The following is a 26,640-nucleotide window of genomic DNA, read 5'->3' on the forward strand; positions in this document are numbered from 1 at the left end:
GCGACCTTGAGGACTTCGCCCTGGCTGGCCCTGCTTTCCCCTGGGGAACGGAGGGAGGGAGGTCGAGGGAAGCAGCTGCCCTGCAGGGGGAGATGCTCTCAATACCTGGGACACCCCCACAAGGCCAGGGCTGGAAAGAGCCTCGTGGAGAGGGGGACAGCCTTGGCCACTGGGCCCCCCACCTGCCCCCGGGGTCTGCTCTGGCCTCAGCTCTCTGAGCCACCCCTGCCTTGTCCACACCGCACCCTCACTTCGGCCCTGGGATGCTGGTCTTCCCTGCTGACCCCTTCCGCCGGGAGTCTCTCTCACGCTCTGCAGCCTGGACGCACAGGCCGGAACGTCTCTGGGAGAGCGGCCCAGGGCGGAGGACATGTGTGGGTTCCTGCTGTCCATTTTGTGAGTAAGTTCTCCTTCCCCAGCCACACAGGAGACCCCACAGCAGCCAGGGAGGGACGGGACATGTGGAGTGGGAGCTTGGAGGAGTCCTTGCATTGGTCTCACTGAACTAGGTTTTCAGATTCCAAATTCTGTGTCCTTGTCTCTGCTACCCATCGCCTGCCTCTGTCATCACAGAGGGGCTGACAGAGTGTTCAGTGCCCACAGCCAGCCTCATGGTGGGAGGGAACCCCCACCCCGGCCCTGAGCTGGCCACTGCCCTTACTGACTGGGAGCCAGCCGGGAGCTGAGCCCCAAGGTGGTCCTTTGTAGAGGTTGTGCCCTCGCGGCAGCAGCAGGAGATACTCAATAGCCATCAGGAAGTGAGCGCTGTGGCCCCAGGGACAGAGGCCACGCAAGGCAGACTGGTGCACTCCCGTGAGCGGCTGTTGCACACCTCTGCTGGCCAGGCATGCTGCTGGGACTGCAGGGGTCAGGATGGCTACAGTGAAGTCCCTGCCTCTCAGAAGGGACCTGTGCAGGACCACACGCTACCTCAGGGTCGCTCTGGGTACTGATAAAGGCTGGTGCAGCGAGGGTCCGTGGGGAGTGCTCTGCACCGTTGTTGGTGGGTGTGTGCAGACTTCCACAGGGACCCGGGACACCAGCCCAGCGCTGCCTGGGGAGGCTGGGCAAGGCCTCACAGAAGAGGTGACCCTTGGTATGCCTGGGGGTGGGGGGCTCAGCTCCCTGCCACTCAACCTGGCTTTCTTCTGAGTAAATAGATCCTAAATTCTCACTGCCGCCCCCAGAGTTACTTAGCGAGGTGACGGCCATGTTAATCAGCCTGGTTGTGGTGATCACGTCACAACGTATATGCATATGAAATCATTAAGTTGTATGCCTCAGATACATAGACTATGAACAAGATAAAGCATGATGGACTACCTGGTTTTCCTGGCTGCAGGATAGGTAGCCAGAGGCCCCAGTGGAGCGGGCAGGAAGGGGGTCCCTGCCTTTTCGGCGTCTACTCTAGGCCTCCCCAGCAGAACCAGGGCCTCGCCTCCCACTCTGTCTTCCCCCCATAGGAAGGAGAGAGTCAAGCTGCCCTAGGCCCTGGTGGGCCCCTGGGGAGTAGCAGGCTGCCTGGGGTAGAGTCTCCGACTGCCCCACCCCCAGTTCGCGTGTACAGCTCCCTGTGCTCAGCTCCTGCTCTCTGATCACACCTGCTCCTGTCTCCGCGGTGGCATGGCCTCCCCAGCTACCTTGGGTGGTCTGCTCACCTCACAGGGTGAAGCTCTAACATTTTCCTAAAATGCAGCCAGAAACACCCACTCCCCATGTCCAGCGCTGCCCTGTCTTCTCCTCTTCCCTTCCCTCTCCCACTCGCCTGTCCCGTTGTGGATGTGTGCAGCTGAGAGGCCCCTTTGGTGTCCCAAAGGCTGCTGGGAGAGAGGCTTCAGAGCCACACTGGGGCCGTCTTCCTAACCCCTTGATCTTCCCGCGAGAGGTGCGGTTTGCGGGCAGAGTACAGAGTGAAATGATCTTCAACCCGCAGCAGCAGGATCAGCAACGTCCAGGTCGTCGGCCCCGGAAGTCAGCCTGGGAGCACAGTAGTGTGTGGGTGTGTGCAGGGTGCGCAGTGTGTGTGTGGTATGTGGTGTGTTGTATATATATGGTGTATGCTGTGTGTGTGCTGTGTGTATTGTGCACAGTGTGTGATGTGTATGCATTGTGTGGTGTGTGTGCACTGTGTGTGGTATGTGGTGCATTGTGTGTGTGTGTGCGCGTGTGCAGCGTGCCGGAGTGCCGGCATCAGGTGGCAAAGTCAGCTACAGGTCAGATGCCTGAGCAATCTAGCCTCCTCCCTGAGTCCCGAGAGGAGACCTGAGACCTAGAGAAGGAACCAGGCTTGTCTAAGGTCACCCAGCCAAGTTTTTCCCATGTAAAGGGTGAGACTTGGGTGAAACTATTCATTTCTCTTAAAGGTTTCTGTTTCTGGGTGCTTCAGGGACATTCGTGATTTATTCAAGTTCTTTTTTTTAATTAGAGAGAGAGAACGAGTGAGCAGGAACATGCTCCTATCACCTGGATCACTTCCTAAATGCCCACGTTGGCTAGGGAGTGGGGATGAGGCAGGGAGCCGGGTATCAATCCAGGTTTTACACGCAGGTGGCAGGAACCCAGTGATGTGAGCCATCAGCACTTTCTACCAGGGTTTGCATGAATAGGAAGCTGGAGTCAGGATTCAGAGCTGGAACTGGAACTGGAACCAAGGTACTCCAGTGTGGGATGCATGGGGCCTCCGCACCAGTGTCCCCACAGCTGGGCTCAAGGCCAGCTCCCGTGTGTGACACTAACAGTCCAACACTGCAGCCTCCACGGATGGCCCCACACATGACACATGCATGCCCAGCACCCTAAAAAGCAGGTCCCTCCAAGAGCCTAATTATCCTAGGACACAGCTCCTGCTCCTCCTAAGCACAGGTTCATCAGCTGAGCATCACAGCCACACCACTGCCCTCTTACTGCCCTGGGTCCAGGCATGGCCTGAATATCTGGCCAGGACTCTGGCTGCACACCAGCCTCCCAGGGCAGTCCTCTGTGGGTGGGGGTCACCGACTTGGGGGACAGCCTTGGTGTGGGGCTCCTGCGCCGGTTTCCTCTGGGCCGCTGCCAGGCAGGGCCTGCCCCATCCTGGGGCCTGGGGCACCAGCTGGGTAGGGCTCAGCTTTGAACCCTCACTTGGCCTCCCTTCTGCAGCTCCACCAGTTCCTCTCTTCCTTCCCTGTTCCCTGGCACCAGCCTCGCCCCTTCTCCTTTGGTGGGAGCGCCAGGCCCTACGGGGCTCCCCCACCCCCCACAGAGCCCTGCAGCTGGACTGAGTGTTGTCTCAGGGCAGGATGTGGGGGTCCAGGCCTCCTCCTCCCCAGGGGAAACAATGGGGCCGCTGCTGGGGGTGGGGGTGGGGCACAGACACATCAGAGGCCCCTGCAGGGACAGCCGAGGCTGAGCCTGAGTCACACGCTAGGCTGCTCCTTGAGCTCCCTGGTTCCTGTCGGGACACATCCAGAAATGCATTGAGTAACTAGTGAGAGGTGCAGGGTGAGCAGGGCCTGGGCCACCGGGGGAGGAATCCAGTGAGACCCGGGCTGTGCAGGGGGGCTTTTGCCAATGCCCCTGCTTCCCTGGCAATGGCACCCTGAAGCCCCGCACCTTCCCCCATTAGCCGTCACCCGATGAAGCCTCTTGGTTCTGCTTCTCCCCTGCCTCGCCCTGGGACCAGCAGCACCTTCTGTGTGCAAGCGGACAGCAGGAGGGAGCTGCAGACAGAGCCGCCCTGTGCAACGTGCTGCTCCCCGCTCTGCCCACCCCGAATGTCCTCCCTCCTGCGGGACGTGGAGCCGGAACCCGGCTTTATCAGAGATAAAACCTTTGAGACTAAACAGTCTTTTTATAGCCGGGTACTTGCTCCCTAGCACATGTTCCACCCTCCCTGCCACCAGCCCTTCTGGGCACACTCAGAAAGCCCACGAGTTTCTCCAGGGGACAGAGAGGCACTGAGCCATGCGGACACCCGCACGCATTCCTAGGGCAGGGAGAAAGCTGCGGGAGGCCTGGTCGTGCCCAGCCAGGCGGTGGTCTGCAGTCCCTGGGGCAGGGCCAAGCAGAGGCGAGAAGCAGCTGGAAACAGGATGAGACCCAAATGTGGCAGACACACACGTGTGATCCCAGACATTGCTGCTCACCCGGCACCGGAGAGAGAATGCTAAGGCAGGCACCATCCACAATCCAATCTCCCCACCAACCCCCGGCCATGGGGCTGGGATGGTGTCCAGAGCACACTGAGTGAGACAGGGAAGGCAGAAAGCAAATATTTATTGCGTATGTACTACTTATTAGGCAGTCGGTAAACATTAGCTCACTTAATCCCTGCAAGGTCCCTGCGAGGACTTATTCATCCTGTTTTTATGGATGAGGATGAGCCCAGGGCCTCGTAGGTGACTGTGGACAAGGGATCCAACCTCGGGCCCTTTGTCTTCAGAGCGCAATGCTCCTTCTTTTTCTCCTTGGATGTGAAATGGGGAGGACGAGGGGACCTGGCTTGTGGCTGCTGTGAGGATTACATGGGATGATCTGGCTGAAGCTGAGGCCGCCTCTGGCACACGGGACACGTCAGGGTAGTTACCGGGATCCTTGTGTGCATGGGAGTCTCAGAGGAGAGCCACGTGGAAGCCACCTGCGGGTGGCTAAAATCATCCTGGAGGCTTAGAATGTTCGAGACTGTGAATCCATGGAGCCATCAGGAGCCTCACGTCAGGAGTGCAGGCATCTTGTGTGATGTGCCGAGAGCTCACGTGAGACCAAGGCAGGGAAGCAGACAGGACGGAGCCGACAGAGAAACCCCGACTGCGGGGCTGAATTAAGGATGCCCCTGTGGGGGCCCCGTGTTGATCACAGCGGTGCGTGATCCTGCTCCGTGTGTCAGGACGGCCGTGGGCTCTGGGCCTCGGCGTCCCTGTTGGTGAAAAAAGTAGATGAGCTGTGTTTGCGTTATGAGCCCTCCCTTCCGGGCCTGAAATGCTCTGAGTTTTTCCTCTGGTTCCTCCCTTTCCACCCCTCCCAGGGAGTCCCGCAGAGGACTAGGGGCGGTGTGGCAGAGGGGACATGGGAGACTTCAGAGTGCCCCAGGGGGCCCTCACCTGGCCGAGTCCTCATTCACAATCAGCTGCCTTGCCAGACCGGCTTTGGAGTGAGGATGGCCTGGGTGTGGGGTGGGGTCTGGCAGGTGCCTTGGGGTCCCCTTTGGGGGCCACAGCTGGACAGTGCAGGGTGCCTCGGAGTGCAGCTCACAGCCCCCTTGTCTGTCGTCTGTCCCCACAGAGACCTCAGCATGAACAACCTCACGGAGCTTCAGCCTGGCCTCTTCCACCACCTGCGCTTCTTGGAGGAGCTGTGAGTAGACGCCTGGCGGGGCAGGGGAGGCTGGGGTTCCTTGGGGGTGGGGTGGACTTGGGCGGGGAGAGCAGTCACCTGTCAGATGTGTGACTCCCAGGGTGGCCATCTCAGGGCCACGTGGTGCAGGATGTCCAACATCTCGCTCTCATCCCACCCTGGACCAACGTCGCAGCTTTGCCTCTTAAAGCCAACCACTATACCTTTCCCAGGGAGGCATCTTCTAAAAACATTAAAAAAAATTTTTTTTTCCAAATTTCTTCATTTGAGAGAGAGACAGACAGAGAATGCTTGCCCCTGCTGCTTCACTCCCCAAATACTGAAAAGCAAGGAGCTCATCAGGTCTCTATGTGGGGGGCAGGAACCCCTTAACTCATCACTGCTGCGTCCCAGGGTCTGTGTTAGGAAGCTGGGGTCGGAGCCAGGGCTGGGTACTGACCCAGCCACTCCCACATGGGATGCACCTGCTCCAGCGGGGAGTCATCGTGGAGCTGTTCTCAGCGCCCAAGCCCAGGTGGCTCTCCTCTGAGATGTCTCCACCTCCCTGCAGTGTCTGTCCCACTGCCACTGCCCTCAACATCCGCCGCCTGAGGGGACAGAGCCGGCCCCCTCAGGGACAGGGCCTCCTACTCCATTCTAATGCCCCCTGCACGTCTTCCCAGGGGGCATCTGGCCAGCTCAGGAGGCTTCTGTGGCTCCACACAGCCCAAAGCAGCCACTGCCCTTATGAAGCCCGCTTCCTCCACCATGTGCCCCCTGGGTAAGGCCTCCTGGTAGTGGTCACGCTGCAGCTGGGATCCCTCAGGGCAGCCTCCCGTCCCAGGGTGCTCCTCTGTCAGAGCACCTGCCGTGTGCTCTGCGGGGCCAGCTCCCTCCATTCCAGTCCTCGTTTCCCTCTGGTTCTGTTCCCGACACCTCCCGGCCCTGTCTAGCCTGACTTTCACACCACCACAGCCCCTTGGGCCTCCACACGGTGTTGCTGGCCCTGCGCACACTCTGGGCGCCTGGCCCGGACTGCCCTCCTCCGCCTCGGTGACCCTGACCTTGGCCTGCCCCCTCCCCTGGCGGGGGGGGGGGGCTCATTCTGTCCACCCGCTGCCCTGGCCATGGCTGGGTGCTCTAGATCACGGGGATCAGGCCTCTCACTGGGCAAGCCCAGCTCCAGGTGCTCTGGAGGAAAGACCTGCCCGCGCTCTCGGAGAGCAGGCCCGAGAGGGTCAAGAGCTGCGCGGGCACCTGGGGCCTTCTGTGGCAGGCGGAGGGCCGGGGACTGACAAGTCAATGCTAACTCCCCAGAGGGGCTGCCCCAGCTAAGGACCCTGCAGGGCAAACCCACCCCAGAGACCTCAACTACCACGGTGCCTCGGTACGCGGGTTTCTCTTTGTCAGCAACAAACGTCAAGCAAATAGACTTTTTTAAGGGCGCAGATTTGGTGACAGCGTCCGAGAGGCCAGTATTGGGTCCACGTCCACAGGGCTCTCGGCAGGTATCAGGGTGCGCGGTGGAGCCCTTATGGGATGTGCCGAGCCGGAAGTGTCTACTGAGGCGGCCGGAAGTGTCTTGGGTGGCCGGAAGTTTCTTCTGGGACAGCCGGAAGTTTTCGCTGAGGTGGCCGGAAGTGTCTTCTGGGGTGGCCGGAAGTGTCTTCTGAGGCGGCCGGAAGCGTCCTCGGAGGCGGCCGGAAGTGTCTTCTGGGTCGGCTGTGTCTTGAGGCGACCAGAAGTGTCTACTGAGGCGGCCGGAAGTGTCTTGAGGTGGCCGGAAGTTTCTTTGGGGACGGCCGGAAGTGTCTTCTGAGGCGGCCGGAAGTGTCCTCTGAGGCGGCCGGAAATGTCTTCTGAGGCGGCTGGAAGCGTCCTCGGAGGCGGCCGGAAGTGTCTTCTGGGGTGGGCCGCAAGTGTCTTCTGGGTCGGCTGTGTCTTGAGGCGACCGGAAGTGTCTACTGAGGCGGCCGGAAGTGTCTTGAGGTGGCCGGAAGTTTCTTTGGGGACGGCCGGAAGTGTCTTCTGAGGCGGCCGGAAGCGTCTTCTGAGGTGGCCAAAGTGTGTGAGGCGGCCGGAAGTATCTGCTGAATTGTGCTGGGTTGGACTCTGCTCGCTCGGGTTCCGGCGTTCAGTCCACGTTAAGTGTCTCCCGTGGGCTCCCTTTGGAACTGGTGTTCACCCCGTGACAAACATGGAGACGCTGAAACAGACCAGAGCGTGAGGCTCGCTCCTGCGCGGGGCCTCCGGGCCCCCAGGGCCGGTGGGGGCGACGCGGCAGCAGCCAGGACCTCGCTCTCTGCTGGTGACCGCAGCAGGTGCGGGTGCAGGCTGGCCCAGGAGACGGCGGCTTGGGAGCAGCCCAGGCTGTGGAACACGCCTACCCTGCCCCTGGCTCGCCCTGTGACCGCAGCGGAAGCGGCCTTTGCCCAGCCTCAGTTTCCTCGTGTGGCGTTTGGGGGTAGTACAGGCTGAGCATCCCTACCCAGAACTCTGCAATCCGGAACACCCCCTAACCCGAAACTTGCCAAGCTAGAGTGAGAAATTCTACACAAGACTCACGTGATGGTTGCAGGCGCTCTAAAAATATTGTATAGGGGCTGGCGCCATGGTGCAGTGGGTTAAAGCCCTGGCCTGCAGTGCCGGCATCCCCTATGGGCGCCGGTTCGAGACACGACTGCTCCACTTCCGATCCAGCTCTCTGCTATGGCCTGGGAAAGCAGTGGAAGATGGCCCAAGTGCTTGGGCCCCTGCACCCGCGTGGGAGACCCGGAGGAAGCTCCTGGCTCCTGGCTTTGGGCCATTGCACATTTGGGAAGTGAACCAGCAAATGGAAGATCTCTCTCTCTCTCTCTCTCTCTCTCTCTCTCTCTCTCTCTGTAACTCTTTCAAATAAATAAATCTAAAAATAATTTACTTGAAAGTCAGAGTTAGAGAGAGAGAGAGAGAGAGGTCTTCCATCCGCTGGTTCACTCCCCAATTGGCTGCAATGGCCAGAGATGGGCTGATCCGAAGTCAGGAGCCAGGAGCTTCTTCCCGGTCTCCCATGCAGGTGCAGGGGCCCAAGGACTTGGGCCATCCTCCACTGCTTTCCCAGGCCATAGCAGAGAGCTGGATGGGACGTGGAGCAGCCGGGTCTTGAAGCGGCGCCCCTATGGCATGCCGGCACTGCAAGGAGGATGCTTACCCTAGGGCACAGTGCCGGCCCCATCTGAAACACTCTGACCTGCAGCATTTCGGGTCAGGACCACTGTGCCTGTCACAGGCACCTTGGAGGGTGCCGTGGGGGCAGAGCACAGGTGTGCGAGGGGTTGAGCACACTGCAGACCCCTCCAGGGTCCCACCTGGACCACCTGCCCACGCCTCTGACTCTGGTCTCTGATTTGCAGGCGTCTGTCTGGGAACCACCTCTCCCACATCCCGGGACAAGCCTTCTCTGGGCTCTGCAGCCTGAAGATCCTGTAAGTATGGCGTCCACCCGCTTTCCGGGGCCACTTCGAGAGCTGTGCCCCGAGTCCCGACTTGCTGCTAACCGGTGCTGCGCCCTTGACCTCCGCTGTCAGTGCTGATGGCTGTGCCCGTTTCTTTGCTTGCATCTGGCGCATAACATACTTTATGACTCAGCGGCCAACGTCTCGTGGTACCTTGTCTACCCGGCAACCCCACAGGGGAAGTGAAGCACTTTGGGGGTTTTGTGATGCGAGTGATGACCAGCAGCAGCCAGCATTGTAGGGCTGGGCTCAGGCCCAGGTGCTCTGCCTGACAGCTTGGGGGGCCAGAAGAGGGGTCCGCAGTTTCAGGAGGGAGGAGTTGGGGGGTGCTTTGGCTTCCTTCTTGAGATCCCACCTTGACGTTAGCGGCCACAGCGCCAGATTTGCATCCTCACTGGAAATGGCTGTCCCCCGCCCATCTCCATGCTGCGGCCAAAGGGACAGGACCTTGTGCCCTTTTACCTCCCTTCGCTTTGCTGTTGAACTAAGGGTCCATTGTAGTGAAGGGAAGGCTGAGGCACCATCTCATCCCATCCCAATCCATGACTCACCTCTCCTCATTAGCACTGTGCTTCCAGTGCCCCTTTGTGTTCTTAAGATGAGTGAGAGTGAAGGTGTCAGGCAGTGGATGCCGGAGTCTGAAGGCAGGTGGGAGAGAAAGTGATCCTGTAAAAATGAAATGAGCATCTGGGGGCTTCCCTAAAGGGACAAACCATTCCCCAGCTCTGCCATTCCCTCAAGCCCTGACTAGACCGGGAAGTCATCTTTGTACAGTTGAGCAGGTTGTTGACTGCACAAGAGCATCTGGCCGAGGGGATGAGAAGGGGCTGAAGCCCAGGTCTGTGTCCTGGCATGGGGCCACGTCTACCTAGAAGAGATGCCTTTTCCTAATTTTCTCAGAGTTGCTTGTGGGCTCGCGTTGACCTTACCCTTTTCTAGCTGCTCAGCCATCCACATGTAAGCGCTGGCCCCTTTCACCCCAGCATTGGTCTTGGGCACCTCGCTTTCCCTCTGCCACCTTGAGGGGCCCTCTGCTCCCCTCTGGCCCTCACTCTCTGGCCCTCCTGCCTCTGGCCCAGCCCCGGTGTCCTGGCCTCGCCCCTCCTCCCTATTGCCCCTCTCTCTGCCCCGGGGGCGGGGAAGGATTTGGAGGCAGACGCGGTGCCGGCGGCCGGCGTGGCGGCGTGTCTGTGCCCGGTGGCAGGCTCAGACCTGCAGCCGGATCAGCACGCGGGGCCCGCTGGCTGGGCCCTCGGCAGATGTGAGGCTCGCGGCCCTCTCCTAGGTCTCTGGCTTAGAGCTGAGCCTCTCCTTTCTTCTTCGCCTGCGTTAGGCAATAAATCAAAGCCTCGGAGAAACCGCAGGCCTCCCCCCACCTTGTGTGAAGTGAGGAGGGCAGCCGGGAGAGGCTGCAGGGGACGGGGGAGCCGAGCTTGGCCCCCACCCTATTGTGACCCCCATCCTCAGAGACCACCGGGCCCTCCAAAGCCTTCGGGCTGCTCCTTTGCCTGCAGGGCTGCCCTGTGTTGAGGGGCAATCTCTTAGTTCCCCTGCACCCCAGGCCTACAGCCCTTTGTGACTGCCAGTGTCAGGGAGCAGGGGGCTCCGAGCAGGCACTCCAGACCTGTAAGGAGACAGAGCCCTGGCCCGGCAGCATCACACAAACCTTTGTGTAGGCCCAGGAGACCGTGGCGCTGGTTTTGGGGGCCCTCCCCACAGTGGGCTGTCCTGGGGTAGGGTGGAGCATGCTGCTACAGTCTTCTCCCTCCCCCCAAGACAGAGGACTAAGAGGCTTCCCTCTCAGATCCCATCTCTCCCCCCCCCCCCCCCGCCACCTGCCTGGAGCTGTTGCCTTGGGCACCCTGTCTGGCACTGAGCTTCCCCAAGTCTTTGGGCCCACAGCCCCTGGCCTGCACAGTTAGCCCCTGCAGGCAGTTTCCAGCCTCCCACTGCTGTCAGTCCCCCTGGGCCCACTGTCCCTGCTGGCACTGGAGCAGTCCCAGGGGAAACCCCAGTTCCTGGACTGCTGGGGCCCAGGGGCTCGCACAGGCACAGCTCCTGCATCCAGACAGACAGGTGCACACTGGGGTGTCAGAGCTCTTCCCAAGGGATCCTGCTGTCAGCTGGGGCTGAGAACCATGGGTCAGGTGGCCTGTGCCCACCCCCCCTCCAGGGCCAGCCAGGGCCAGCAGGAGAAGCAGGGAAGTGAGGGCACAAAAGCGCTGGCCCGGGCACGGGGCCTGGATCCCAGTCCCCAGGCTGCCATTGGTTTGCTTTCTGATGCAGGCCGGTCACCTGGCTTCCCTGTCTGCATCTGTGTGGAGGTCCTCCCCGCCTTCGTAACCCAGCTGCCTTTAGGCAGAGGGAGCGAGGAGGCAGGTTGGAGTCAGGGCGACTCCAGCTGCTAGGGTTTTGATTCCCTGAAAACCAGCCCACTGACTGCCAGCCCGCGTGGCAAGGGTGAAGATGCTGCAGCATGGTGTTGGGCGGGGGGTACAGGGACTTCAAAATCTTCCCAGATTTCTCTGGGATTTGGCAGAAGAAAGGGTGGGGGGTCTTAGGGGTGATGCAGGCAGAGACATGGAGGAACCCTGGAGGGGTGGGAGCCCATCCCCCACCCTGTTCCCAGCCATCATGTCTCTTGCAGCCTCCCCCCAAGCACCTGAGGCCCCTGCTACACCAAGCTGGTCCCTGGGATGGGAGTGGGGAAGGGCTGACCCTTAGACGCAAGCTCAGGCTGGCCTGGCGGGGGCAGGGAACGTCCTGGGTTTCCAGATCTCCTGGCAGCCATTCCCTTTGCCAGGTGAGGGAAGAGGGGGTCGAGAGCATTGGGAGTGATGTAACGCCATCCAGGAAGTGGTGAACTGAGCCCAGATGTTAATAGTGACGAATGATGCCAGCTGACGCAGCCTTGAGTGGTCCCCAGGTGTGGGACACTTGTGGACGTGTTCTGCAGGGGCTCCTGGCTCTGACCCGTGTGTCCATGCTTGAGGTCAGGCCTGCCGCCTGCAGCGAGTGGATAACACGGAGGCCTGTGGAGAGGGCGCTGCGCAGGAGCGCACGGCAGGGCTGGGGCAGCGCTGAGGGCAGGCCACGCCAGTCCAGGTTCTGGCGTTGGAGGGCACCCACAGGCTATCTGGGTCCCCCCCCCAAGCCTTGCCCCCCTGAGGCGCTCCTCTGAGCCCCTCCGCCCCACGCCCAGGGTGCATCCAGCATTCTCTTGTTCCTGTGCTGCGGCCCTCTGGGTCTTACGACGGGTCTTCAAAAGTTCATGGAAAATGCAGATAGAGAACCGTGCATGGATCTCAAACATTTTTGCACCAAAGTAAACTTATCTTTCTTTTCTAAAAAAGATTTGACTTGTACTTGAAAGCCAGAGTTACAGGTGGAGAGGGAGAGAAGTGAGAGAGCTTCTATCTGCTGGTTCATTCCCTAAGTGGTCACAGTAGTCAGAGCTGGGCCAGGCTGAAGCTAGGAGCCTAGAACTCCAGCTGGGTCTCCCACGCGGGTGCAGGGGCCCAGGCACTTGGGCCATCTTCCACTGCTTTCCCACGTGTATTAGCAAGGAGCTGGATTTAAAATGAAGCAGCCGGCACCCATATGGGATGCTGGCATTGCAGGCAGCAGCTTTACTGGCTATGCCACAACACTGGCCCTGTAAATTTATCTTTTAAAAAATAGGTATTTAGGGGCCAGCACTGTGGTGTAGCGGGCTAAGCTGCTTCCTGCAGTGCCAGCATCCCATATAGGTGCCAGTTTGAGACCCGGCTACTCCACTTCCAATCCAGCTCTCTGCTATGGCCTGGGAAAGCAGTAGAAGATGGCCCAAGTGCTTGGGCCCCTGCACCCACGTGGGAGACATGGAAGAAGCTCCTGGCTCCTGGCTTCGGATTGGCTCAGCTCCAGCTATTGCAGCCATTGGGGAGTGAACCAGCGGATGGAAGACCTCTCTCTCTCTCTCTCTCTGCTTTTGCTTCTCTCTAACTCTGCCTCTCAAATAAATCTTAAAAAAAGTATTTATTTATTTTAAAGATTTGTTTATTTATTTGTAAGTCAGAGTTACACAGAGAGGAGAGGCAGAGAGAGAGAGAGAGAGAGAGATCGTCCATCCTCTGGTTCACTCCCCAATTGGCTGCAGCGGCCGGAGCTGTGCTGATCCTAAGCCAGGAGCCAGGAGCTTTTTCCACGTCTCCCACGCAGGTGCAGGTGCAGGTGCCTGTGCCTAAGGACTAGGGCCATCTTCCACTGCTTTCCCAGGCCATAGCAGAGAGCTGGATTAGAAGTAGAGCAGCCGGGTCTTGAACCAGCGCCCATAGGGGATGCCGGCGCTTCAGGCCAGGGTGTTAACCTGCTGTGCCACAGCACCGGCCCTCAATGTAGGTATTTATTTCAGAGGCAGAAAGAGAGAAACAGAGATTGAATTGAGATCTCCCATTTGCTGGCTCACTCCTCAAATGACTTCTCGGCTTGGGGAGGTGATACCAGTTCCGCTATGCTGCCCTGGGGGGCTTCCGTGGCTTCCAGAGACAAGAACTACCCGAACAGAGCTTACCTGGAGCCCTTGCACCCTAGAGGGGCCTCCCCCTCCCCCAGGCCCTCCCTTTCCCCAAAGACATCCTCAGGCTTCCAGTTGAATGGGCAGGGAAGCAGGCCTGGGGAAAGAAACCGCACATTTCTCCACGTGTTTCCAATAAGCCTTCAGCGGAAGCCCAAGTCCCGGCACTTCTGGTCCTGCTGCTTCCCGGATGCTCCCTCTTCCTCCTCTCCGGCACCCCTCGTACTCACCCTCATGCTTGCAGCCTGCGGAGACACCCTCCCAGCCCCAGTGCATGCCATTGCCGGGGCGGGGGGTGGGCAGCCGGTCAGGGTTGGGGCAGGGGGAGCCCCGGCCCAGGGCCTATTCCGCCCTCATGGTGCTTTCTCTCCATGTAGGATGCTTCAGAACAACCAGCTGCGAGGAGTCCCCGCAGAGGCGCTGAGGGAGCTGCCAAGCCTGCAGTCCTTGTGAGTCCCGGGAGGGCCCTTCTGGGGAGTCGCTAGCTCCCTGGGGCCTGAGTCACAGCCTGGGGTCCCCACCACGCTGCCCTGCTGCCTGCAGGCCCTGTCCACACAGCGGCCGCTCCTGGCTTTTGTTCCTTTGGGGTTTTGCTGTCGCCGCCAGCGTGTGTTCCCGTACCATGTGTGTGTGTGTGTGTGTGTGTGTTTTGGGGACGGAGGGCTCCAAACACCCATGAGCACTGTGGGAAAGGAACCTCCCTAGGTGGGGCCACCAGGGTAGTGGTCCCAGGGGGCCTGTCATTCTGCCACTGGGACCCGGGCAGGGGAGGCAGCTGAGACTGCTACCCCACAGAAACATCAAGAAGGGGTTGCCTCCCCCACCCATTTCCGCTGCGTGAGGGTGAGACTGCAACCTGGGGCTCACAGGCCACTCCTCACAGATCCGTCTCCATGGAGTCTGTAATTCCTTCCTAGGGGCAGAGACAGGAACGGGTATTCTAGGGAGCTGTCACCCCACCCACTGGCATCCGTGGGGCCTGGGGCTGGGTTTTATTCACGTGAAACACAGCGGGCGTTTCATACACGTTTGTTGAAAGCAACGGAAGTGTCAGGCACACCCACCTATTGAATGGCTGGACAGTGAGTAGCTGTTTTGGCAGAAATCAAAATTGAGGGACAGACCAGGGCACAGCATTTAGCCAGGGGGTGAGAAGGAGGCATGGTTGGCCTGAACTGTGTCAGAACCAAGGCCTGGTGATGCAGAAGTCACACAACTCTCATCTGTCGTGAGCATCCTTGGGTGGAAGGAAGCAGGGGCTGGTAGAGGCAGCTGCCTCCCAGGGCTGGCCTCGGCCCCTGGCGCCGTCCACAGCGGGGGTGTGAGCCTCGCCCTCCCAAGGTTAGGTCTTTTGCTCTCCCCCGCATAGCCCTCCTGCTTCCAGGTCAGTACCCCAGGGCCCCGCCATCCAGCTGCCCAGACGGCCCAGCGGCAGAACCTGCCTCCTCTCATTCTTTTTCTCGCCCTCGCCTCTCCATCCAGCCTCACTGCTGACCAGGGCCTTGTAAGAGGTCAAGGTCAGAAGATCAAAGGCTGAGAGAGCCCACGCTTGCTCTCCACCGGCAGCGCAGCCTAAACATTTGCTTAGGGCACCGGCAGAGCAGGAGCAGCCAAAAATAGAGGGAGGGCGAGAATCTGACATTTCGTCAAAGCGGACTTCCTAGGGAAAACAGCATTGGGCTCTCACTGAACTTCTGTGCACTTACTTTGAGCTTGTTATTTTCTCAACTTATGAATCACATCTTCTGCTTAGGGTTTCTAAAGGTCGTGCTTTGCAGCTAGGCATGGAGATTGGGGCTGCCCAGGCTGGTTCCCCTATGCCTTCTGGGAAGTGGACGGGAGCCTGAAGATTGAGATCGTTGGCCCCTTACTTCCTGGCAGATCAGGGCCGGAGACAGAGGTGCCGTCCCCCAGTCCCTCAGTGTGGAGGTAGATGATAGGATTTTGCCTCTTGTAATCCCACGAGAAGGACACTTGCCTACAAGATAGGAAATGTGGCTTTGAGCCCTGGTTCTGACCCTGGCCACGGTGCTGCTCACCTCTCGGCTTCAGCGTCTGTTTTCCCTGCCTACCCCGCGGGGCTGCTGTGAAGATCACATCCAGAGAGCATGAAAGGGACCGGCCTGGGGAAGGTGCCCCGTGCCTGTGATGTGTGGGGATGCCACCGGGCCCTGTTCCTCTCCAACCAGTCGTCAGCTCAGCAATTCATTCAGCCACAAATACTCTTGAGATTTTATTTATTTATTTATTTGAAAAGCCAAGTTACAGAGAGCTAGAGGCAGAAGCAGAGATAGAAAGAGAGGTCTTCCATCCATTGGTTCACTCCCCAAATGACCGCAATGGCCGGAGCTGGGTCAATCTGAAGCCAGGAGCCAAGAGCTTCTTCCAGGTCCCCCACGTAGGTGTAGGGACCCAAGGACTTAGGCCATCTTCCACTGCCTTCCCAGGCCATGGCAGAGAGCTGGATAGGAAGAGGAGCACCCAGGAATCGAACCGGCACCCAGATGGGATGCTGGCGCTGCAGGTGGCGGCTTTACCTGCTACGCCACCGCGCAGGCCCCAACTCTTTGAGATTTTTCTGGGGAGGCAGAACCTGCGCTGAGTCCTGAAGAGTTAGCGTCAATGCAGTGGAAAGGCAGGGGAGGACACTCAGACAGAAGGAGCAGCACGAGCAGAGGCACAGAGGTGCGAAGGAACCGAGTGGATGCTAGAGAATCTGCAGGGAGGTGAGCTGGGCTGAACTGTGGGCGTGTATGCCTGGGGGCACTGGCGGGAAGGGCGGCCATAGAGGAAGATGTGGAGTTAGCAAGTGGCAATGCCTGACAAGTAGGCGTGGGCTTTGCTGAGGATTTGGACTTTGTGCCTGAGGCAGTGGGGAGAGCTTTAAGCAGGAGAGCAACGCAACACGACAGGGTGTGTGTATTCATAGGATCACACCGGTGGCATAATGGTGGCCGGAGGAGAGGTAGGGGCGGCGGCGAGAGCAAGTGTCACGAAACCATGTGGTCATACTGTGTGGCCTTTGCCTACTGCCTGCAAGGCCCTGGGCAGGCCACTTACCCTCAGTGTTTCTGTTCCTTCAGCAGTAAAATGGCAGTGGTGAGATGGTGCCTATGTACCCCCGTAGGGTGGAGTGAGATGAGGCAGTAAGTGTAGACTTAGAACGCTACCTTAAGGAGTAGCGTTAAGTACCTTAAGGGAGTCGGGGAGAGAGGTGCCGGTGACACCCGGTACTTTGGCTGTGACACGGGGGTGGGCAGGGAAGCCAGGCCCAAGAGCCTGGAACCTGGTAGAACTCACTGAGAAACAGCTAAGTGGGGCATCCCAGAGGGTGAGTGCTTCGGGGGTGCAGAGAAAGGCATTGCCGGGGTTCCCTTGCACTGGTTGAATTTGAGCTGCCACAGGTGAGGGCAGTACAGTGGACATCAGCAGGTATGGCCTGACGTTGTGGGATTCAGAGAGAGAGACCCCTCCAGCACCATTCAGGTGCCTCCGTCTCAGATGGCGAGAGTAAAGCCCAGGTTGTGGAAGGCAGAGGGAGGGGGCGACAGAGCTCCATGGTGTTGGCACCTGTTCTCCCACTTCTCCCCCAAAGATCCCCTCTTTAATAATGGCCTTCTCTGTTATCAGAAGAGGAAACAGAGGCAGAGAGGTCCAGCGAGCTTCAGGAAGCCACCTAAAAGCGTGGCTGTTGTGGGTGGACCTGCCTGCTCCCCGGGAGTTCCAGTGAATGGGAGTGTCCTCCTTCCTGTCCCTACGATGGACCAGAGAGGCTTCCCGGGGCCTGCCCGTGCCCCTCCTGGGGTGCTCCGCCCTTGCTGGAATAGGCCGGGGCCTCCAGGGGCTCAGGTCCACGAGAAGACTGGACCCCTCCAAAAGGGAACGTCCCCACACTGATTGCTGTGGACATTCCTGGTGCCTCCTGGCACCTCTGTCCTGTGTCTGCCTTCTCCCAGCTGGAGCCAGACACTGATGCCATAGGAGTGAGGCTGGGGGCACCAGCAGCAGTTCTCAGGGTGGGGGTGGGGTGCAGCCTGTGCTGCGTTCCAGGCCCAGGCACCGAGTGGGCCATGGCACACGCTGTTTAGCTTGGCCCCGGGGCCAGCAGCACCCAGCTCTAGGAAGCCCCCTCCCTGGATGCCCTTGTTGCCCCTCAGACCAGTGTATGTGGGGGGTGGCCATGCCAGCCGGGTTGTACCAGGCTTAGCCCAGGCCAAGAGAAACTGAGGGGAGCCAGCGGAGCCTGGGGCTGAAAATAGACTGAGAGAGGGTGAGCGGGCCCAGGGCGGTGTCAGGAGGCACATGGAAAAGCAGAACAGCATCCCAGAAAAAGCAGGACCAGGCTGGCTGGTCGCAGGAGAGCGGGAAAGGCACCGTGGCAGGAATAAAGGGGAGAAAACAGGACTGCAGCCCGATCCTGGACACCCCGGGCAGGACACGCACAGTTACAGGGGCTGGCCACACGAAACCCGCCAGACGTGTGTCATGCTGGGGACCTAATTGGGCATTTCAGCCTCCTGCAGAAACCCAGGTTAGAGCCGCCACAAGCCTCCTGGCTCAGGCCCACCTTTGCCACGTGGCTGCCTGCCACAGGGGAAGCGAGATGAAGAGGCCTGATGCAGGGGGTGTGGCAAGTGTGTTTGTGGGTGCAGGAAGAGGCCATCCCAGGACAGGTGGGAGCGGAGGAGGCCCTCTGCCTGGCACACTGTGATACGCAAAGCATGTTCACGTATCTCATTTAATCCTGGGAACTCTGAAGGTGGCTTCCATTACGCCCATTTTACAGATGTGGCAACTAAAGCCCAGAGAAGTTAAGTACTGGCCAGAGTCGACACGGCTAGGAGACAGCAGAGCAGGGGTATTGGTTTTGCTGATTCCAAAGTGCTGTGCCCCATCAGCTCCTCCCTCGAGTGCCTCTCTGCAGCTGCAGTGCCGTGGCACCGGGACTTGGGTTCAAGTCCTGGCTCTATCACGGATTAACTGTGAGGCCATGGGCAAGTCATCAGCCCTCTTTGAGTCTAAGGTTCCCCATCTGTGAAATGGGAGGGTCACGTGGGATGATGGAGGGGTGGGTGTCGTGGTGAAGCAGGGTAAGCTGCTGCTTGAAGTACCTGCGTCTATACTGGATGAAGGCCTGCTCCAGGCCTGGCTCCTCCTCTTCCGATTCAGCTAACACACCCAGGAGGCAGCAGGTCATGGCCCAAGTTCTTGGGTTCCCTCCATCCATGTGGGAGACCTGATGGAGTTCCTGGCTCCTGGCTTCCACCTGGCCCAGCCCTAGTTGTTGTGGCCATTTGGGTAGTGAACCAGCAGATGGAAGATCTCTCTTACTCTATCACTCTGTCTTTAAAACAAATCTCTTTTAGAAATGGAATGACTGGCAGGCATCCTAAAATGATGTCACACCCTAGAGATGCCAGGACTTCCCGTGAGTTAGCAGACCATGCACTCGAATGGCCAATGATTGCCTTGTCCTTGCTCTCTCTGAGCCGGTTTCTCTGTGCACCCGGAGCTCTTCTCTGAGCCCTCTAGCCTCCCGCATATGCTGCAAGTTTGAGTGAGGAGGGAAGATCGGAGCATCCCCAAGAAGTAGCAGCTGACGTTCTGTCCGATGCTGGGTATTCCAGGAGGACAGGGTTCAGAGGCATTCCCAGGGGAAGCCAAAAGCCAGAGGCTTTGGAGCAGACACACCCCCCACCCCATTCTGCTCCTCTGACCCTCCTGTGCCCAAGGCTAACGCCCAGGGCCGGGCTCATCACACTAGCACTTCACTGGCCCTCTACGTGAGTAAGCCACTGAGTGCTCACAGCAGTCCTCTGGGGTGGTTACTGCTAGGAGGCATCACTCCCATTTTACAGATGATCAAACCGAGGCCAGAGGGGTGCAGAGACTTGCAGCAAAGCCAGGGTCAGTACACATACCTGTGGTGCTGGGCTGCCTCCCGGGGGGCTGAATAAGATGACAGTCTTTGGGGAATCAGAGGCCTCAGGCATTTCCAGAGCTCCTGGCTCGCAGAGCTGGCCTTGTGTTATCGAGGATACTGGCTCAGTTGGTTTCTGTGCTGATCTGGGGCCATGTAGAGTGAAGCAGAGCTGGGGCAGAAAGATTGTGCTGTTTGCCTGGGGAACTGGGGCTGCTAACACTGGGGCCTTGGCATTGATCCTGAAAGCCCTCACTGCTGGTGGGAACCCCCGGACATGCCCAGAGAGAGGGACGAGGCTGGCTGTGCTTGGTGACCAGCAGCCGGGAAGAGCACTAAGACATTGCTAGCAGCGGGTCAGTGGCTGGAATGTGTCCATCTTGCCCTTACAGTCTGCTGAATGCATTTGCAGCCCGTCATAGCCAGCCCTGAGAGGGGAGGCGCAGGGGGCGTGCATTGCCTGAGATCCTCAGTGGGCTGGAGACAGAGCCCGAGGCACAACCCTGTGGGGTCTTCTTTTTAAACAACTGATTAATTAAGTTTCATGTATTTGTAAGGGGGAGGAGAGAGAGATCCTCTATCCATTGGTTCACTCCCCAGATGCCCACAGCAGCTGGGGCTGGGCCAGGCCCAAGTTGCAAGGCTGGAACTTAATCCACACAGGTAGCAGGGACCCAAGTACTTGGGCCATCACCTGCTAACTCCCAGGGTGTGCATTAGCAGGAAACTGGAATTGGAAGCAGAGGCGAGACTTGAGCCCAGGCACTCTGATACCAGATGCAGGTGTCCCGAGCGGGGTCTTAATTGCTGACCCCATATGTCAGGTCCTCTTGTGTGACTGCCTCCCCACTCAGAGCTTCCTGGAGGTGAACCTTCAAGGGGCCTGGGTGGTTTCCAGAGGAGGAGCTGCCCCCAGGAGGCTGCTCTCAGGTCCCATGGGGGACAAGGAAGGCATCTTTGAGGGTGAGATTTAGGATGGAGACTGGACTGATGGGGTTCTGGAGAGAGCTCCCCAGACAACAGCGTCTTCATTACTTGGGAACCTGCTAGAAACGCAGATTCGCAGGCCCACCCAGCCCCGAGGAGCCAAAACCTCCAAGGCTGGGAGCAGCAAACTGTGTGGCGGCAAAGCCTGCAGGGATTGTGGTGGGCGCAGGGGATTGAGGGCCACTGCCGTGGTGCCATGGTTACCCTCCCAGGGCTGCAGGACTGGTGGCCCCAGAGCAGGGCCTTGACACGACACAGGCTGACCTTCTCACAGCTCTGGAGGCCAGAAGTGCAAAATCAAGGTGTCAGCCCGGCTGGCCCCTGCCGCTGAGGTTCAAGGGGAGGCGCCTTCCTTGTTGGCCGTGTCACTCCCGCCTCTACCTTTGTCTTCACATGGCCCTGTCTCTTCTCCTTGAGTTTCTCTGTAGGCTCTCAGAGGACACGTCTCACTAGACTTAGGACTCACCTGGATAATCCTGAGGATCCCACCTCAAGAGCCTTAACTTAATTACATCTGAAATTTCCTGAATAAGGTCCCACGTGCAGGCTCTGGGTGTTCTGACAAGAACATATCTTTTTTATGGTGGTGAGGTGCAATTACCATTCAACCCTTTGCAAGGGGTGAGATAAGGAGCAGAGGGGAAAAGTGGCCTGGATCCAGCAGGGCGATGTTTGGGGTGAAAGGTTGGGAGTTAAGGAAATGGGGAGGATCAGGAAGGACAGGCGTCCTGAGCCAGCTGTGCCCGCAGGGAGGGAATCTGGCAGAGTGAGGCCCAGGGCTGACAGGCAACCGGTGTGACAAGGCCCTGGGGTCTGAGGAGCGCTGATCTAAGGCCCCCTCCTGAAGATGCCCAGTCTGCCATGGAGAAGCCCCCCAGGCTGGCTGAGCTCTGCAGGTGATCTGGACACTATGGCCAGCACCACCCAGCTCGCCTGCCGGCCAGGGAGGGCCCCAAGGCCCAGCTGTGCTGTGGGCCCTGCCGAGGGGTCCCCAGGGAAGCGCGAGGTGGCAGCTGGCCTCCTTGGCACAGCTATTTCAGGCGCCCTGATTATATGCTGCTGTATTTGGATCTTGCCGAGGTTCCGGGAGCTGATTACTACATGCGTCTGGGGCAGAGGCTGCTCTGAGGTGGGCGGTGGGCGGGCAGGCAGCCCCCTGCAGCCATGCGGGTCTGATCGTGGGTAATTTGGCTCCTGAGAGAGTGGCCAGCAGAGGATCTGGTGGTGACTCTTTCAGCCACAAATGCTGCTCTGGGACAGAGACAGCCCCGGCTGGACCACCCAGGAGCTGAGTGGTGCCTTGGCCTCACGGGAACACCTCGGCTCAGACCCGGGGTCTCCTCAGCCCTCCTGCTGGGCCTCCCTGAGTGTGGTACTGGGGACCTTCTTGGGCCAGAACATTCTTTTCTTACTGAGCCACTCCTGCCCCTGAGCCCAGTGGAGCTCTGAGACAAGCGAGAGCACCAGGATGCTGGGAACTGAAAACTCAGGGCTGGAGCAGTTGCAGGTGAAGCCCCAGGCAGTGCTGGGTAAGGGTGATCTTCTCCCCTTTAGGCCACGTAGAGGCAAGGTTCCCCCTCAGCTCTGCTCCCTCTTGTGTCAGTGCCCCTTCCTGAGCAACCAACATCAGTGTGGAGACCTGGCTTGGGTTCTGGGCACATCTGGAGGGAAGAGGAGACCCCCAACTGGTGTTTATTTTTCTCTCCGCTCACCCATCCATACCCCTGTCTCCCACCCATCCACTCATCCATCCCATATCTACCCACTCATCCCTCTAGCTATCTTCCATCTTCCAACCATCCATCCACCTGCTCACCCTCTTACCCATATATCCACCCATCTATCCCCCTATCTCCCCATCCACCCATCCATCCACCTACCCAATCCTTTACCCATCCACCTGTCCATCCATCCATCCACCCACCCAATCCTTTACCCATCTACCTGTCCATCCATCCACCCACCCATCTCCCCATTCACCTGACCACCCACCAACCCACCCATCCATCCATTTATCCACCCACCCATTTACCCATCCACCTGTCCATCCATCTATCCACCCACCCAATCCTTTACCGATCCACCTGTCCATCCATCCATCTATCCACCCACCCAATCCTTTACTCATCCACCTGTCTATCCATCCACCCACCCACCCAGTCCTTTACCCATCCACCTGTCCATCCATCCATCTATCCACCCACCCAATCCTTTACCCATCCACCTGTCCATCCATCCATCTATCCACCCACCCAATCCTTTACTCATCCACCTGTCTATCCATCCACCCACCCACCCAGTCCTTTACCCATCCACCTGTCCATCCATCCACCCATCTCCCCATTCACCTGTCCACCCATCTGTCCACCCACCCACCCAGTCCTTTACCCATCCACCTGTCCATCCATCCATCCATCTATCCATCTATCCATTTGTTCTTTCCAGCTTTGCAGAGTGCTTGACACAGCAAATACTGATAATAAAACAAGGGCCTGCCTTTCAGTAGTTTGTGATTTGATGTGGGATATCAAGCAACCCAGATCCCCATCCTCACTGCTGCCCTCCCCTTGACCATGGTCTTAAACTTCTGAGACAAAAAGTCCATGCTAGTGAACATGTAAAATCAGTGTATAAAAGCCAGAAGGGAGTTGATGGACGTGATGGGAACCAGGTGAAACCTGGTGCGTGCTAAGAGTTGTGCTGGTGATTAGTGTTTTCTGAGCGCTTACTACATTACCAGGCTCTCAAATAGTGCTTAACAGATGGTACCTCATTTATCCCTTGCAACAAATATGGAGGGGAGGTGCTGCGACACCCCCTGCAGTCTTACAGAAAGAGGAAAGGAGATTGAGGAGCTGATGTCAGGAATGGGCAAAGGTTCATCTGGATTCCGAGCTCATGCCACTCGTAATGCTGACTCTCCAGAGGGGCAGCTTGGGAGGGACCCCAGAGGCCAGGTTCCTGGGCTGCCTGCCTCACAACACCAGGGAAGCCCACAAGTGGACGATTGCCAGGCACCTCCTTGGATCTCCGAATGAGGATCTTGAGGGCCAGGGCCCAGGAATCTGCTGCTCTGATCCTTGCTTAAGGTGCATCCTGGGGGCCGGCAGGGAGGATGTGGCAAGTGCAGGGTCTCAGCTGCAACCTGGGCCGGCTGACCCAGAATCTACGTGCATAGCCCACCCTCCCCCCCAGAAGGGAGTGTGCAACTTGTGTCTGAGAGGCAGTGATCGTTTGTCCAGGAGCCTCTGGGCCCCCTGCCCTCTCCCTACCTGAGCTAAGGTGGGCAGGAGTCATTAGCAGCTGTCCACTCGCCTGCTCCTTAGGCCCTGAGGACTCTCTGCAGAACACTTCATGTTCCCCTGCAGTCACTGGGGCCTGGGGGATGGAAATACAAGGTTTGGATCTATTTGGCTTTAGCCATGCCTCGAGGCAGAGAGGAACCAGATGACCCCTTGGCGGGGGGCACTTGGAGAGATAAAGGTTAGACTTTGGGTGGGTCTTCCCCATCTTCAGTAACCATGTGGTGGCTAAAATTTTCTTAAGATTTACTTATTTACTTACTTGGTAGGCAACATGACAGGGAGTGGGAGAGAGAGCGAGAGAGAGAGAGCGAGAGCAAGAGAGTCTTCCATCTGCTGATATACTTCTCAAATACCTGCAACAGCCAGGCCTGGGTCAGACCAAAGCCAGGAACCAGGAATCCCAAGTGTGTCTCCACGTGGGTGGTAGGGACCCAAGCACTTGGACCATCTTCTGCTGCCTCCCAGGTGCTTTAGCAGGGAGCTGGATTGCTTTCAACAGAGCATCCAGAACTCAAACCGGCATCCCGATGCCAGTGTTGCAAGCTGCAGCTTAACCCACTGCCCCACAGAGCCTGCCCGGGGCTCCTTCTTGTGAATGTCTGTGTCCATCTCACTCTGGTCCGTTCCTGACATTGTCTGGAAGCCCACCATATGTTTTCAGAATTCCTGCTTGTGGAAGCCTCAGAGTAGCCGGAGAGCAGGGGAGAGATAGAGATAGCCGCTGGGGGCAGCGGGGGCAGCACCGTGTCCCCCAGCAGCCTGGCACTGCTGCCCGGGCTCCTCAGTCTGGTGATGAGGGCACATCAGTCAGGGTCTGTGATTGTCCACCCTTCTCGAGCCTCTGGGAGCCGGTGGCTGCCAGCCACGTGGGGGAGTACAGCAATCCACACCCCTGTGGGAAATGGTGGCAAATGCCCGCTGGAGACCACGGGCCCTGGGAGTCGCCCAGCTGGAGGCGCCCCGTCCCAGATGAGGAAACGGAGCAGCAGAGAGAGGGCGCGACTTCCCCGGTGTCCCCATGTGCTGGCCTGAAGCCCCGCCAGACCTGCAGATGCGTTTTCACTCGGAAAGGGGATGATCTATTTATGCACCTCCATGGCCACCTCAGCCAGATGGCTCGCAGATCAGTCACTCTGGAATGCGACCCCATCCGGGGGACTCTGGCCAAAATGGCTTCCTTCCCAGCGCCAGCTCTAACACCTGTTTGGGGACTTGGAGCCAACTCCTTCCCTCGCCCTCCCTTAAACAAAACAACAGCAGTGAGATCTGGCCTGGGGGGCTCTGGGGACCCTGAGGAGGGGTCTGGGTGGCAGGAGACAGGAGTGGGAGGCCACAGTGTTTGTGGGGTGTGCTGCAGTGGGATAGCGGCCATCAGAGGAGTTGGTGCCTTGAGGGGCCCTAACAGCTGCTGAACCGCAAAGCTCGCCCTTCCCCAAGCACAGAGCGAGAGGATGGCTGCCCGTGTCCCCTGGGAACAGTTGAGTCTGGCTTTTACGGCTGCTCTACCTTTGCTGCCTGGTGAGCGGAGAGTTCAGCACCTTCTTGGGGCTGGAACCACGGAGGGCCATCAGCGGAGGTGACTGAGGCCCCATCCTGTTCTTCAGAGCCAGGCCACACAGGTGGGACAAAACTGAGGGAGGAGGAGGGGAGCAGACAGGAGACAGAAGGGGGGAAAGAGGGCGGAGCCTTTCTCTGGGGATCTTCCTTCCTCAGCTGATGTGCAACAGCAGCAGCAGGATCAGAGACCACTCCGTGACACTGCCCAGGGCGCCCCGCTGCCACCTCCCCGACCCCTCCACGGCCACACCAGTGGCCTCCATGGCTTCATGGCCACCATGGTCTCTGTGGCACTCTTGGTCCAGCAAGGCATGCTCCAGGCCTCGTCTTGTTTGGTCTCAGGGCGGCATGTGAAGCACCCTGTCTTCCTGTGGCTGCTGGGGGAGCACTGGCTCTCCTGGCTCTCTCCTGCCTCTCCAGCAGGCTCCTCTTCCTCAGCCCTTGTTGCCCTCTGTCTGCTCTCTCACTTTCTCCCGGGGCAGTTCCTTATCTGCCCGTGGGCTCAGTTCCACCCCGACCCGAGTCTGTACCTCCAGCTGGGATCAGTTCAATGCACGGTCCACTGCCATAGCCCAGCAGTGCCTCGCGTGAGCATGTCGCAAAGTAGCCCATCAGCCCCTTTCCCTTGCACTTGTCCTCTCCACGCTCTCCACTCCGTGAAATAGCAGCTTTCGTTTAGTTCCCTGATTCAGAAAACCCAAGGCTCACCCTTGATTTCTCGCCACTTCTGTTTCCGATCCATCCAGGGCCATGGGTAATCCTGATCGCTGTGGCACAAGTCCTCTTCTCTTTGTGACCCCATGACCACCAGGGTGGGTGTCCCTGTGCCAACCCTTGCCTGAATTGCTGGAGCAGCCTCCCTACTGGTCCCCCTGCCTCCATTCTGAACATACTCAGTGTTTTCCCCACATTGCAGCCAGATGGACCTTAAAACACACATCTGATCAGGTCACTCCCCTGCTTAAAATGCTTCAGGGGCTCCCAGTCATCCTGAAGACAGAGCCCGAGCTCCTTGGCTGAGTTAGCACCTGTACCACTATCTGGCTCCTTGGGCTGGGCCTCCCACTGCCTGCTGTGGCGAGCGGTGGCTCACAGTCCCCTGGGTCTCAGCCTGTGCTGCTGCCCCTTGGTGTTCGCTCTCCCTGGCATCCTCAGCTCATCCTCTCTTACCCATCTTTCAGGGTTTGGCTTAAATGTCTCATTGTGCCAGAGGCCCTTCCTGGTGCCCAGATCCATCCGGAGTCCCTGTCGCCCTCCGGGGGGCAGCCTCCGTTCCTGCTCTGACCCACTCAGTTCCCTCTCTGTCATGTGCTGGGTTCCCCGAGGGTGGCCGGGTCTTTTCCTTTTACACAGGATTTTCCACCCCCAGCACAGCACCCGGCACACAGGAAGCACTGAGTGATCATTGCTTATAAAGGCGCACAGTGACACTTGTGGAAGGAGGCTCCGAGAGCTGCAGTGATGGCTGGGTAACCTGGAATGTGTAGGGAGAACAGCTGGAATTTAAACTCA

At 58.8% G+C, this 26,640-nt stretch overlaps 1 protein-coding gene across 1 annotated transcript in view; it reads left to right on the top strand.

Annotated features, from left to right (window-relative positions):
* LGR6 (leucine rich repeat containing G protein-coupled receptor 6) overlaps positions 1–26,640 on the top strand; it is a 118,632-nt gene that overhangs the window by 18,347 nt on the left and 73,645 nt on the right. The window contains exons 2-4 of the mRNA XM_062210745.1: positions 5,260–5,331; positions 8,703–8,774; positions 13,737–13,808. Coding sequence (XP_062066729.1) covers positions 5,260–5,331; positions 8,703–8,774; positions 13,737–13,808 — 216 coding nt within the window. The remainder of the gene's footprint in view (positions 1–5,259; positions 5,332–8,702; positions 8,775–13,736; positions 13,809–26,640) is intronic.

Source organism: Lepus europaeus, chromosome 14, assembly GCF_033115175.1.
Source record: "Lepus europaeus isolate LE1 chromosome 14, mLepTim1.pri, whole genome shotgun sequence".
In the NCBI taxonomy this organism is placed as follows: Eukaryota; Metazoa; Chordata; class Mammalia; order Lagomorpha; family Leporidae; genus Lepus; species Lepus europaeus.